The 14,558-nt window shown below is 44.8% G+C and overlaps 1 protein-coding gene across 1 annotated transcript in view; it reads right to left on the reverse strand.

The window, feature by feature from the left end:
- adam12a (ADAM metallopeptidase domain 12a) overlaps positions 1-14,558 on the reverse strand; it is an 80,275-nt gene that overhangs the window by 9,430 nt on the left and 56,287 nt on the right. The window contains exons 10-16 of the mRNA XM_008285506.1: positions 13,533-13,617; positions 10,863-11,011; positions 4,073-4,250; positions 1,348-1,437; positions 967-1,162; positions 774-882; positions 22-220 (exon numbers count right to left, since the gene is read on the reverse strand). Coding sequence (XP_008283728.1) covers positions 22-220; positions 774-882; positions 967-1,162; positions 1,348-1,437; positions 4,073-4,250; positions 10,863-11,011; positions 13,533-13,617 — 1,006 coding nt within the window. The remainder of the gene's footprint in view (positions 1-21; positions 221-773; positions 883-966; positions 1,163-1,347; positions 1,438-4,072; positions 4,251-10,862; positions 11,012-13,532; positions 13,618-14,558) is intronic.

The following is a 14,558-nucleotide window of genomic DNA, read 5'->3' on the forward strand; positions in this document are numbered from 1 at the left end:
ATGAGTCTTTCCAGCTCTCACCATTCCATCCGCACACTTGGTCCCCGTCAGAACGAGGCCGGGGTCGGGCATGTCGTCACCCAAGTAGACGTGCGTGCCTCGGCACAGAATCCTTCCCCCTTCCTGCAGGGGGATGTTTGTTTCTATGGAAACAGCGTTGGTACCAATCACCGGGCGGTTGGCTCCTCCCTGACACTGGATTTTGCCACATTTAGCATCCCTACAAACACAAGAAGGAACAACAAAAAGAATGACGATACAGTAACTGAATGACACAACACTGTTTCCCCAGATGTGTATATATGCATTAGCTTCCTCTTTCACTCTTGCTGTCAAAAGCTGAAGAACAGGGCGCTTGTTTTTGCTGCTTTCAGATCACAACCTGAGAAATTTCAGAGACAGAGCTTTGCTGCATTACACCCAGTGACTCTGTAAGTCTCAGTTAGGGCTCCAACTAATGATTATTTCCATTGTTTATTGTGTCAGCTATTTTTTTTTTTTTTAACAGTTTAGAAAATAGAGAAGTGCAGCAAATTCTCACATCTCAAGCTTGAGCCAATCTGGCATTTTTTGTTTTCTTTTCTAATGACTTAAGAAACTAATTTGGTGAAGCAACTGATTGTTTCTAGACTCACTTAAATATCGGTCTCCAGCGATTAAAAAGTGAGCTATATTATGCAGCCGGTGAAGCACATGCCCTCAGTTCATCCCCACAACTGATAATTACTGCAATTAAATGCCTCCAGTGTTTCTATGGAAACCTCAGGTCTCACCGTGCGTCACATTTGGCAAAGGACCCTTTCGAATCCTTGCCACAGTTGCCATAAGGGTCTCCTGCCGAGTTGACCCTTTCAAAGCAGATGCCCGGAGCTGGCTTGGCTCCTACGAGACACAAATAAAACACATTGAAAAAACAGCAACCATCGCTGAAGCATTCACGAGCCGACCGGGGAGCCTGTAACGCACCTTGGCCCCACAGCGTGATGCACTGCTGCTCGTGAGTCTGGCAAATGCCGTTGTAACAGTAGCCGTCCACGTTCTGGCAGGCGTGGCCGTCGTGCAGGTAGACGTTGGAGGGGCAGTGAGGGCTGGTGCCGGTGCAAAACTCTGGCAGGTCGCAGGAGTTGCTGGATTCGCGGCATGGCGTGCCTGCCGGCTTCAGCTGCACTCAAACACAAACAGCAAGCGACAGATCGACAGTGAAGCTTGGACAAACACAAAACAGCCCCGGAGAAAAACCCACCAAATTTCATTAAAAGGTGCTAAACTGAGTGTATCAGAGAGAGAGGATGTCTTCATGCTTGTGAAAACACTCCGACTTGGCCGACTAATCAGTATTCATATTACCTGACAGTCCTGGCAGCACTGTCCGTGTGCGCAGACAGCATCCCCTTTCAGAGTGCAGGTAGTCGCGTTGCAGCACGGGTTGATACATTCCTGCAAATGGAAAAGAGCAGGAAAAGAAAAGAAGCCGAGCAGAGAAAGGAAATGTAAGTAAGGAGGGGGAACAAAAGTAAAGAAAAATTAAGTTTGCACAAAGAGATCATATTTCACCTCAGAGCAAAGAGCTCAGACTGTATTATCAGAGGGGATGCAGGACTGTGTTCCGTAGCAAGTAAAGAAAAGAGGAAAAAAAAAAACTGGCAGAGGAGAGGAAACAGCAGTTTCTAGTTCTCTAAAAACTATGTTTCCATCTGAGAGGATTTACAAACTCATTCCAGCCCCTGAAACCATGAACTGTATGAAGTAAACTGTAGAATGAGGAGGAGAGTAAAGAAAAAGACCCGATCCTTCAATAAACAAGCAACACAAATAAACTGGCATGTGTGCATTAAAATACCTTCCGATGTGACGAAGGAAAAATCAACACGTTTGATGCTATCTGACCGTAAAATGACAAAATAAAGCTTCTCGACACGTTCAGGTGAGCGTGGGAATTCAAAACCTCACGCAGCGCCGCAGCACATAGCAGTGGATGTTCATGGAAAGAAGACGCATCGGTTCCTCTTTAAACATCGAGCGAGGAGCTTTATCAGAAAGTACCACACTCAGAGCCTCCCTTCCCGAACCAGGCATGTAACCTCGGTGCAGGTAGGTGTAATTATCACAGTCAGGAACCGAACCCATTCATGCAACGCAATCATAAAATAACACTCACTCGGAGAATTCTCTATATTTAAACACTGTTTTCCTGAATAATAATGTCGCAGGCTGTTCAAATCCAACCAGATTTTAAATCTAAATATAAAATGCACCCATTTATTTGATCTATTTTATCTCATTTATATGCTTTTTTTTTGTAGGGAACACTGAATTCTACGTTTTGTCTTTTATTTTTTTTTGCTTCATCGTAATAGCAGTTTGGAATATTTGCATGACAACCATGCAATCAACATTTCAGAGTTGTTTGTTGTGAGCTTTGACTGAATGTCTTACTTGTAAAATCAAGACCGATCACCTTGATGCAAGTTTAATGGCCGCGTGTCAGATCTGACTGCTGGGATTATTTATTTTGGATGAGCTGCAGCACGCCGGCACAACGTAAACACGGATTTAGGCGTGTGCACTCACACACACGTGACTGCAGCTCTTGCACTTTAGCCTCACACTCTTTTTGCTCCTCATTATTTGTGACTTTTTCTATGTTTTTAAACAATCTTTTCTAATCATTTCTTTGCACAGACTTGTGGAACAGTCACATTGCATTTCACTGCCCGTACTGCATCACCAGGATTTGATCATCCTTCATGCAGCGCGCAGGCAGACAGACAGTATCTGTACCGTACCAGCCAGCTCTGTACCGTTTCCCATCTCACCATAGACGACCATCTGTTTCATGTTAGCCCCTAGCATGACCCACGCGCTGCAACAATCAGCAGCTCTCTGCAAATGGACCTCAGAATTCAATCAAGGCTCTGTGTGTGTGATATGCATGTACATGTGTGTGTGTGTGTGTTGTAAGTCTGCACGTGCATATATGATCCGGCACAGAGGCAGGTTGATTGACCCCCGAGGGTCAGCTCTTTCCCTCTCTTGCCATTATAGTCTGAATCACAGCCGAGTGCAGTGAGGGTCAGGAGGACGTCGATGGCGGGGGACACAGCTGACACGATGGGCCTTCTACAACTTCTTTCAGCCTGAAAAACCATTAAGGGCCTTTTCCCATGGTCCCTGGGGCCAGAAAGAGGCAGAGGAGTCACGCTGAAAAGAAGTAGCCTGTGATTGTGAAGAATAGGACCCAGGCTTTTTAATGAGGCTTTTTAATGGCGGAGAGAGGTGCTGCCTGAGCACTCTGATCTGGCCTGGGTTGGCATGACGCTGCTCGGCTCTGTGGAGAGCATTATTATCGCTGCTGGCTCAGGTCTGGAGGCTTATGTTAGTTCCTTTGTTTCTAAAGACAAGGCCACTTTCAGCCTGACCCCGACTGACGCTCCCAAACGGACTCGATGGGCATGAAGGTGTAAACACATCACAAAAGACAACAAGGCATTCACTCATTTAGGCTATTATGCAATTCTAAATATCCTTCCAAATCATAATAGGTGCCTGCTCCAGATTTCATAATTCAGTTTTTTTTCTTTTTGCCAGCTTGCCTCTGCTAATTGTCAGCAGCATCGTGATTAACCGTTTCATCATCCTGCGGTCGGAACAGTCAGCAACATGCGCCGCCATTACGTATGTGCATGCCGATGCACATTCATTTGAATAATTCACCGGTTGACAGGGCGAGACTGTCAGCAGTGTTTCGTCACAGCGAGCTGTATCACAATTAGACAGCCGTCGTCCCAAACAGCTCACAGACTGGATAAAACCCGTATCTGCAGCCTAATTTTCGGAGCAGCTTTTGCATTATGAAAGCTTTGTGCTGTTAAAATTAAAACCAATGCAATGTTTTTACTTTGGGAGTTGTTGGTTTGTGTCAAGCTACGCAAAAAAAAAAAAAAAACGCCCTCCAGCACGCCCACTTAATCATTTCTTAAGTGTGGGAAACATGATGAACAGGGATTTATGAGCTGTAGCCAAGAAAGAGATCTCAGCAGAAGTTGTTGGATGTTTTGGACGTTTTGTTCACCTCCAGCTCTCCGCAGTCACACTCCTCTCCCTCCTCCACGTAGCCGTTGCCACACTTCTGCCCGCCGTAGAGCACCTTGACCTCCGGCATGTTGAAGAGACACATCCCCACGCCTTTCTCAAAACTCGCCGTCAGGTCCTTCTTGCTGCAGCTGCTGAACACGGTGGGGAACGGATACCTGCGAGCGAGAGGAAACGTTTCGTGAGTGACACAGCGGGAGAAAAAAAGACGACCGAGATCCCCCCCACCCCCATGAGGGCCCTCTTCAGTCTGATGTAATCAGCGCTAATTGCTGCTAATCACAAAATCAATTAACCACTAGAGCTCGGCGAACCTCTCCGAAGCTCCATCAGCATGCGAGCGGCACGGGGCCCCTGCGACTTTTAGTCTCAGCGGAGAGACGGAGATCTGATTAGACGTATTTTACGAGACAGGGGATCATAAAAACTCAAACCAAGAAGTGCTTCCTTTGCAAGACGTGCAACACCCATAAAGTCGGGGAGGAAGAATTGTGTGTTTTTAATATTGTTTTTGGATTGGACAGAGAGGGTGGTCTGCTCCGTGGAGAAAGCGCTCAGCCCAAGGCTTTGTCTGCCAAAAAACTTTGTTCAGGACCTCATGTGGCTTTATTGAGCTCCTCTGTGATAATATAGATGACAGTGTGTGTGCAAAGCGTGCATGAATATGTCCAGATTATATCTCGCTCTCGATACAAAAGCGCCATATGAGATTTTTTAATACCTCCACTGATGCTATAAAACTCAACACCGCGAGGGCCAGAGCGGTTGAATCTGATCTTCACACTTCTATCCGTGCTTGTCTTTGTGCATGCAGATAAATGCACGTATGAGACAATAAGTGGGAGATTGGGGTCAACTCGGACGCCTAAATGTCTCATGCAGCTGGCTCCACAAAAGGGCCCTTGAATTTTTGCACCGTGCCATCAGCTGTGCCGCTACACCTCCGCTGCCTCTGCCACCCACTTGGCTGTTTGAGCCTGTGGGCTTCAACGGCTGATTTTCTTCCCTGTGCGTGGGTCAGTGAGACTTTTCCAATCCCAGCAGCGTGAGCGCTAACTCTGCTGAAGTGGGGATAATAAACAAATCGAGCGCACAACCAGCAAACCACTCCAACCTACCCAACAACTGTGTGTTTCAAGAGACAAAGGCACTCCGCATGTCTAGTAAATCTTCACTTATGTTGATTTTGGTGATCATTTTTTAGAGAAAAATCCACTTAAGCAAACTGCCAACTGAGTAAATCAAACATGAGTCCGTTTATGAAGTGTTTCTGGTTCAGAAAATGACAGCATTCAAAGGACAGGAAACATATTATTGTCTTCACATTTTTGAACATTTCAAGAGAAGCCGTGCACAAGCGCCAGTTCACACACAGCCCGAGCTGCGGTGGCGTCGAGGGGCAGCAAACCCACATAACGGTCCTTGGCAGCCCAATAGAAGCAGCTCACGGAGGTGTTTATATCAGTGATACGGGAGTTTAATGTGGCAGAGCTGCTGATTAGTTTTCGCTATAAGACTGAGCCTTGAACTCAGAGCCACTGGCTGTATTATATAGACGCTATTAAAAAAAAACACTCTTTGGAGTTTTTGACTTGTGAGAAGGAGTCACTTCTATGCAGCTCAATGCTGGCAACTCTTTCAAACTGTGTTTTTTTTCTTTCTCCTCTGATTGGGTTTTCACATCTAATACAGCTCTGAATATGTCATGACACTGCGAATGTTTTGACATGGCCTCATTCTTGGCTTGCCTTTGATTTCCGACATGCGTGGAGGCGGCTTGCATCGACTCCCGCTGCTGACCCCCCCCTCTCCCCTGCACCCTAGGTTGCGTTAGGTGAAAGTGGGTTACCTCGAAGCAGATCTTCAGACATTCTGGATTAAAGCGAAAGATCAGAGTGGAAATGCAATGAAACGGAGTGGCGAAAGGAAAGAGCAATAACCAAAGCTGTAATAATAATTGAGCCTCCTTTTTTTTCTCCTCTCTCTCCAACAAACAGCTGTCAAGGTTGCCGTTCAACAGGCGGCCCACTTCCTTAGTAACTGCTGTTGTTGATTTCCTCTTTGCCCCCAAAGCCTGAGCCAAAATTGCTTGCTCAAGTTGCACCCCTCTCTTTTGCTTCATTCATTCAATTTCCATGAACTCAGCCCTGCTCCTCAATTACCAGCCCATGCAATGCATGACAAACACTCACATCCTTGTTTTTTTTCCCTTTTTTTTTGTAAATCTGAGATACATGAGCGGCTCAGGGATCCAGCTGTTCTTTATGAGAGGCAATACAGAAATAATTGGTGTACCCTGCAACAGTCTGGGGGTGGGAGGAGGAGTAATGGCTGTGAAACGGCAGAGGCACCGATGAATTACAGTGGATGGCATTTAGCAGCTGCAGTCCCCCAGGGCTAGTAAAGCAGTGCCAGGGCCAGTTACGGTTGGCACATCTGGGACTTATGGCGAACTTAAGGCAGTGCAGACAACCACTCATCCCCACGAAAGTCTGGGACACCACCTCAAAAGGAAAAGACTCAGTTTTGCTCTGTGCCCTCCGAGCTCTCGGTTTGAGATGAGCGATGATGTGTTCTGTGCCTTTGCTCTTTGTTCCGTCTCATACTGCCGCATTGTTTTCCACTTGGTCATGCTCCAGCTGCATCAGGGGATACATTCTTTTGTGCCCTGCGTTCTTTTGTTCATCTCTAACCTACGGTTTGTGTTTTGACAGTTGGCTCCTGAGCTTCGGAGGCGCTCCACTTGATGGTTGATAGATTGTACAAAGCGACGGCCAAACAAAGCTTTAATGGATCCGTGGGAGGTCCGTGATAAGGAATCATTTCCAGACCTCTATGATCTGCACCACATTGTGATAATAACACAGAGCTGAAGGATTTCAAACAAAGGAGGAAGGTGACAGGTAATGCACAGTTCTTTAGATAGAAAAATACGTCATCTGTAAAGAAACGAACAGCCTGCTTTTGTCTTACCTACCTTGCCAATCTAACTTAAAGACTTCAATCTTATATAAAAATCTCCATCCTTATGTAGCAAAAGGTCTCTTTGAGGTCAAAAGGTTGCTCCACTAAATTCAATTTATTGGGATGAGTACAGTCTGCCAACTCATCTCCTGTTAAAATATTACAAGCAACACTCGAGTCCCTGTTAATGGAAGATTTTGCCGCAGACTGTGACGGTAAAGTCAAACCTTATTTCGCCAGTGATTAGAATACTCTCAAGGCAAACTATCACATTAGAATACACGGAGCTTTTCAGCTTCAATTTAGCCAGTCGGGGGCTTTCTCCTCCTGGCCTGTCTGAAAGTCGTGGTTCACATCACAGAGAACGCTGGAAAACCTATCCAGCACATCCTGCATGGCCAGTTTATGTCACATCTCTTCAGCCATAAAACACTGATCAGGCTGTGAATCAGATCTGCTGTCCTTTCCAATGACGCATCTGCCAGAACATTTTCCACCATCCTTGAGAACATTATTTTTTTTTTTTTTTTTAGAGAGAATACAAAATGTGCAAATCCTGACTGTGGCCCAAACTTTATTGTGTTATCACAGTTTTATTAAATTTTTTTGGGCACAAATGTGAATAAAGTTAATTCAGACCTGACAACCGTGACTACGATGAATATTTCACACTTCAAAACCAGTGTCACTTCGCCGCACAGTTCACGGTGGATGCCGAGCCCGAGGCGATGGCATTAGGTGATATGATCTGCTGTTGGCCCGCGGTGCCGAGCAGTCTGGCCTATGTTGTAGATACTGAAGAGCATTTTCACATTGATTTCCCCACGGACCCAATTAAACAAGGCATACTAGAGAGTTCCTGTTCCTCAGCGGGGCGCGGGTCACATTTCCATGGCATGCCTCGGACTCACTTTCTGTGATTTTCTGATTATTTTATGACAAGGGAAATACATGAGTCTCTGTCCTACGGTGACTCTTGCGATGCAGTCATCATCTTACTCAGGACCTGTCATGCACACTTCAGCTTGTGTGGCTAACTTAGATGCCAAGGGACTGTGTATATGTGTCAATAATTACTTTTACATGAACGTATACACACAATGTGACACAAATATATGACTTTTTAACTAGTTTAACAGCTTTTTATTGGAAAGCAGATCGTGAAACCACGCTGCGTCCAATGTTAAACGTTCTCACAACCTTTTGAGCAAATTGAAGAAACAGTTCTGAGATACACCAACAACAGTATCATCTGCATATGCCTGGAAGCCAGCTCCATTTAGCCTGAATATCGGAGCAGCTTGTCTAAAAATATGGTAATACTAACGTTTTTTTTTGGAAATTCCCCCCAGTGCAAACTAAGACACTGCATCCAAGTCTGACTTTAGCCAAGTTGTTGGTGCAGTCAGAATGTAATTTTTACTCCCTTCTGTCATGCTCACGTCTTTGCCCCTGCTGTGGATTTTCTTGTCGAAATTTGTTTTGCAGAAAACTTTAAAATAGGCGACGATCTTATTCCACTTATCAGGATGACAGCGAACAAGTCTCAGACCAGATCATCAAACCTGGACGGCTGGCACACTGAAATGGAACCGAAAGGAAATGTATATGTTTGTGTACAAATGTGTGTCCGTGGAGTGGCCAGCAGGAGTTAATTTGCTGTGTGTGTGTGTTCCTGTGTGTCTGGGTTTTAAGGAGATATAATCTCAAAGGATGAGAAACACCAGCCTGTTCTCGTTTAGACCTAATGGGGGCGGGATGGGGAGATGGACGTCGAGGGGGGACACGACAATTGGCCGTGACCAGGGCTAGCAGGAAACAAGCGGCGCTCTGTGCAGATGTGCATCTGGCACTGGGACAGCTTGCAGTTTTACTGCCCCACCACCAACTACCCCTCATACCCCGCACCAGTGCAACAACGACGAACTGGATCTCATTATCTCCGTCGCTTAATTCCTGGAGCCACAGCGAGGCCAGAGGAGCTTGAAGGGTATCTGTCTGTACATCACGGCCACAGCGTTCCGCTAATTCATGCTGATTAAAAGGAAAGGTCAATTAAAACAAAAAGCAGAACAACAGGCAGGGCTGATGGACTGAGGAGTTCTGCCGATACTTTCAGAGTTAGCGGGGGTTTTGTACCAACTCATTCAAGGTCTGATCTTGTGTAGATCAGCATACTGTGAGATGATTTGCTAACTAGAAAAACACTGCAGCCAATTGTATATTACTAAACAACCTTTAGGTGATTGCAGCAATGTGTGTGTGTGTGTGTGTGTGTGTGTGTGTGTGTGTGTGGGTGTGTGTGTGTGGCTACATGGCATTTTAAAGCATTGATCAGGAAGGGCTTTAAGCTGGACGAGATGTAGCGCCGCCTCAGTGAGACGTACGCGGTGCTGACCTGGAACTAACCAAAGAAGCAGAATGATGGAATATACAGAGTTCCTGAACATCCTTATTGAAATGTATTGCTTCCTTAATCCTGGATTAAACAGAACACCAGCAATATGGAGAAATAAGGAGGAGTGGAGGGGATTATTTTCAAACCAAGGACTCGATCATTTTTTTTTGTCTGCTGGAATGAAAAAGAGCACAAGGTCTCGATGGAGAGCAGAGAAAAAAAAAACACAAAATATTCCCGTCTTATTTTATTTCTCTTTATAGTCGAACTTTGGTACAAACAACTTGTTTTTTCTCAGATTCGTCATCAGTGCCGCATTCGACTTCAGGTTCAGATATTTTAAGGGAAAGGTGACAAGATCTCCCTGCATAAAAACTGTATAATAAGACAGTTTTCAGAGGTATTTAAGTATTTATTCGGAGCTGCAGAGAGATTTTCCAGCATTAAAGTTGCATGCATATCAAAGAATAGCATCACTCCGTCAGTGAAAAGGGGGAGAGCCGTAGAGACAGGCAGAGCAGGAGAGCCACGGAGAGACAAAACAAACACTTCTTTGGCTTTTTTCTTTTCTAACATGTTCATCGTGTTGCCATTTTTGGCGAAGTCCTTGGCCAGGGATAGCCTCAATCAGGGTTAAATATAAATCTACATCTTACTGCCGTGTTGTTCTCTAAGTCTATAATCAAGAGTAGTGTTACCGTGTTTTTCATGGGCGCCGTCCAACCCAAACACCGAGTGGATGTTTCCAGCATAAACACCAGTCCGAGGCCCGCCACAGACCGCTAGACTTTGGGTGGAACGGATACCCCGGTGTTTCCACCCGGAACATCCTGTGCATCTGCTCGGCCCGCTGCAGCATGTTTGACATTACAGTCCGCGGCGAGCGATTATTTAATAACTACGACTCAGCACGGAGAAGTTGTTCGACGCCATCGTGTAGACGTTGTTTTTTTTTTGTTCCTGTTGCTCTTTTATGCGACGTCTCCCTCCGACACTCGGCTACATTTGTCCCGCGTGTGCAGTACACATTTCTTTAGTCTTCTGAGCAGCGCCGTGTCGTTTTAAGTCAAACTGCGTTGTCTTGACTGCTGACTTCCCATTTGGAATGAGTCATGTTGCTTCAGGGCATTAGCACAGCTGTTGAATCTGCAATAAACTTAGTGGCCTAATAGACAAACGGGGTCAATAAATTACAACATGCGACACGGTGTTTGCGTAAGATCACAATCTGAGGTTTTGGGAGACACTCGGTTAATAAGAGATTAAATTAATTTAATGACCGCTTGAGATCATGATGATGATATATTATCGATGGGTTTGGAGATGATATAAAACTATATTGGTTTCCCCGCTAATAAATAAGGAGGCGTCCGCATTGCTGATCTTTACGATAGATCCTGTAACTCACCCAGTGGAGGGAGTCATGATGCAGCCTCCACGGTCCACCGTCACTCTGCACCCGCACCCCCGTTCTGGCGTGTCGTGGTTCATTCCAAAGTTGTGTCCAAGTTCATGAGCCAGAGTGACTGCAGCGCCCAGCGGGTTGTCGGAGTGGTCCTGCAAAAACGATCAATCACAGAACATTTTACCTCATCAATGTTTACTCCAAAACCTTTTTTCTCTCTCTCTCTCTTTTCTTCCATGAGTCAGATTTATCTGTGCATTTCCAGGCGAGACACGACGCGACAAGCAATAATGAAATTTGTTCAGTTCTGTCGCAGCAAAAAAATACCAATAGCTCATTAAGAACAGACATTTCAGATTAGATACTCAGAGGAAAATAGCAAATAATAAAGAACCTAATGCAAGCCAAATTGCCGCTCCCCATAGGACCCATTGGAGAAACATTACTCAGAACAAGCAAATGTAATTGCATATTGCCAAGATTAAACAAACAGTTCAGCTGGATCTGTGCTTATCAGAGCATTTCCTCTGCTCCACGTCGTGGTGCTGAAACGAGAGCAGACTGCAGGCTGTCACCGAGAGCTCTCTCTGCAAACTCTGACGGGGCCAGATGTGCTGCCTCATCCTCAAAAATAGAGACGTCCTCTGAGCAAAAGTAACAAACCGGGTCGGCGGGAAAACTCGGACCGCTCGGCGAAGATAACGGCAATTTAAAACCGATCGCAACAGAGGATGCAGTGTACGGACGGAGCCACGGTGACACGCTGAGTGAAGGCTGCCGATGGCTGAAGATTTCCTGCAAGCTATGTAAAACATGAACACATCAAGAGGCCGGATAAATAATGTAGGGACGGTAGCTATCAGCTCTTCATGGATGCAGAGCCGTGTGTCAGAGCACCTTGCCTCCAGAGCCTTCCGTCACTGTGCATTATTCAGCAGCACTGTGCTAGCCGAGCTCGGGCTGATGAACTGCTCTGCTGGGGGCTTTTGAAAGTAACAGTCAGCTGTCAGTGCTGTGATCCAACTGTGCAGCCTGGATTCATCCAAAAAAAAACAAAAAAAAAACCCCAAAACCCCCCAAAAAACTCTGATTGTTTTCCTGGAAAAACCCAGACACATTTACCAACAGATGAGGCTGAAGAGCTCAAGAGGGCACTTCATGCCACTGTCTGTGTTGTGTTTCACCACACCAGTGAAATGAATGCAGGGCTGGTAAATGGAGACTCCAGATGTCTGGATGTTTGAGATTTCACTCCCTACCAAAATAACAATGAAACCCACAGGGAAAGTGCAGCTAATGAGTTCAAAGGTACCCTGTAAATGGAGAGAAACAACCCAGACAACAGGGCCGTGATTTGCCCAGCAGAAGAGTCTGCGGTTGGAGATTAATCTTTTTTTTTTTTTGCCTATAACCTGAAGTATGTGTGCATGTACGGTTCGATCATAATGACCAAGTCCCCGTTTTACCATCTGGGAGGACGAGAGCGAAGAACCATCTGGGGACCAGCAGTAAACCCAGCCAGACCCCAAGACAAACAGTCATTCACAGACAGTGAGTATAAAATAATAGCATGACTTGCGCTAATGCGACATGACTTGTGCACACAGTGTAGAGTTGCAGTACAGTTATGGGTCATTATTTACGACATGCCCCTGCGTTTTCATTCAGGCTGCGAGGTGCCGTCCGGTAAATCCACTCGTTTGTTGCACCTCATTAGGAAGCAAAGATTTCCACTCGCGCAGTCGATTCACACTCTGATTTATCAGGACAAAGTGTAGGGTACGATGTATATATATACCCCACGCTTCCTTGAAAAACGCTTAATGACGTGTGTGTGTCGTCAACTTAATATAAAGTCTACACTGTAAAAAAAGAAATGACAGATCTTATCTGTATATCAACAATCTAAAAATGTCAACTTCTATTTATTTGTGAAACATTTTTACAGTGTATTTACCGTATTTTTTGTTATTATTTTTCTGTGTTCCCCCTAACTACATTTACATAAAATGACAGATTATAGCTTTTAATATAAAGGTTTATATCCATGCCATGTAATCAACAAATGCCGTTTTTTGTTCTTTAATTCAACCTGGAGGGCTCTGCAGAATCACTTGTGAATATTTGGTTGCAAATTTTCACCCAAATAAATAAAAGTGTTTTGGAATCAACAGTGACGCATCTTCCAAGACAAACTGTTATTTAACAACCTCAAGCATGTGTTAACGCTTTACTTAAGCTGTTTGGGATGAATAATTTCAGCCAAATCTTTAAAAAATAAAAAATTCTCTCTGCAGAATTTTTTAGGTTTGACAATTTATTGAAGGTGTTTGGTTGCATTAGTCGAGGAAAAACCTGCAAAATAATGTTTTTGTTTCTGCAAAACATATAAAATGTTAATGTAAATGTATTGTTTCTGCACATAATTGAGTTTTGTTTTGTTTTTTAACCATTGCTGCCAGACAATTGATGGCTTATTTCAGCGTTTTTGTTTTACAGTGTACATTCCACAGCTGAACCTATCCCCTCACAGGACACATGGGAAAATTTTTAGAGTATTATGCTGGGAGACGAAGAACAAGGCAGGATAAAATAAGGCCTCTTCTCTACAACACAACACATGTTTATGATCATCACGATGGATTAAAAGCATTCTGGGGGACATTAACATACCATTACGATTCCTCCCGACTGCTCCGCCGTGCACATGCTCATGATGGGCGCCATGCCGATGGTGGTGCCCTGGAAATACACCCCGCTAAAAGAGCAGAGCACAGCGGTTAGCATATCACCAGCCAGCACACAGCACATGTTCACGCTCGCTGTCATTAAAAGGTGCCCCGGAGAGCTTTTGACCACTGGTAATGCTGAATCACCTCCACGGCGATGTTTTGAAGACGTGCAGCGTGGTGGAATGCAAATGTGCAGGGGCGGCTGGTTAGCATTTCAAAGCTAACATATTTTAAGACTTTCTTACACGGCCTGGAAACAATTCATTGGTTTCTAATTAGGGCCCGAGCGCAAAATCGCCTCAAGCGTTATTCAAAAATAAGACTAAGAGACGACAGCCCCGGGAACAGCTCTGTGAGGCGGCGCTGGCTGCTGGAAGCTAAACACCAACGCGATGCCGGGTTTAGTGGATTACCAAAGTGTTCGACTGACCGACCAACCGACTGGATGAACTAAGCCACTGTGGCAGCACTGTGGCTAAAATTTACATTTACTGTTAAGAACTCTTGTAAGCCTGTGCTCCACTGCCACCTGCAACTGAATGGTTTTCTAAATGGTTCCTTTAGTTTTGTTTTATTGACTGAATAGAGGAAGTGAGAGCGACTGTGGAGAGATCCAAACTCCCATCCAGTGGTGGAAAGTACATTTACCTCAGTTCTACTTTAGTGAACTGGTGCTTTAATGAATTATTTCCATTTGATGCTGCTTTATACTTCCATTCTGGTGCATTTCAGAGGGAAATATTGCACTTTCGAATCCACTGCATTTGTCTGAAAGCTTCAGTTACTCTTAGGATGAAGACTTTACACAGAACATAATGTAACAAGATTTTAAAGCACCGTTTTGGCTTTTTGTCTTGAAAAAAAAAAACAGTGTCAGAGTCACATTTGAGATACTAAAATAGTGTTTCTTTCCCATCTCACCAAAAATCAAAGACTAGAGAAAAATCCAGAAACTGGAAGCAGATTT

The sequence above is a fragment of the Stegastes partitus genome, unplaced genomic scaffold (genome assembly GCF_000690725.1).
Source record: "Stegastes partitus isolate 25-593 unplaced genomic scaffold, Stegastes_partitus-1.0.2 Scaffold405, whole genome shotgun sequence".
Classification (NCBI taxonomy): Eukaryota; Metazoa; Chordata; class Actinopteri; family Pomacentridae; genus Stegastes; species Stegastes partitus.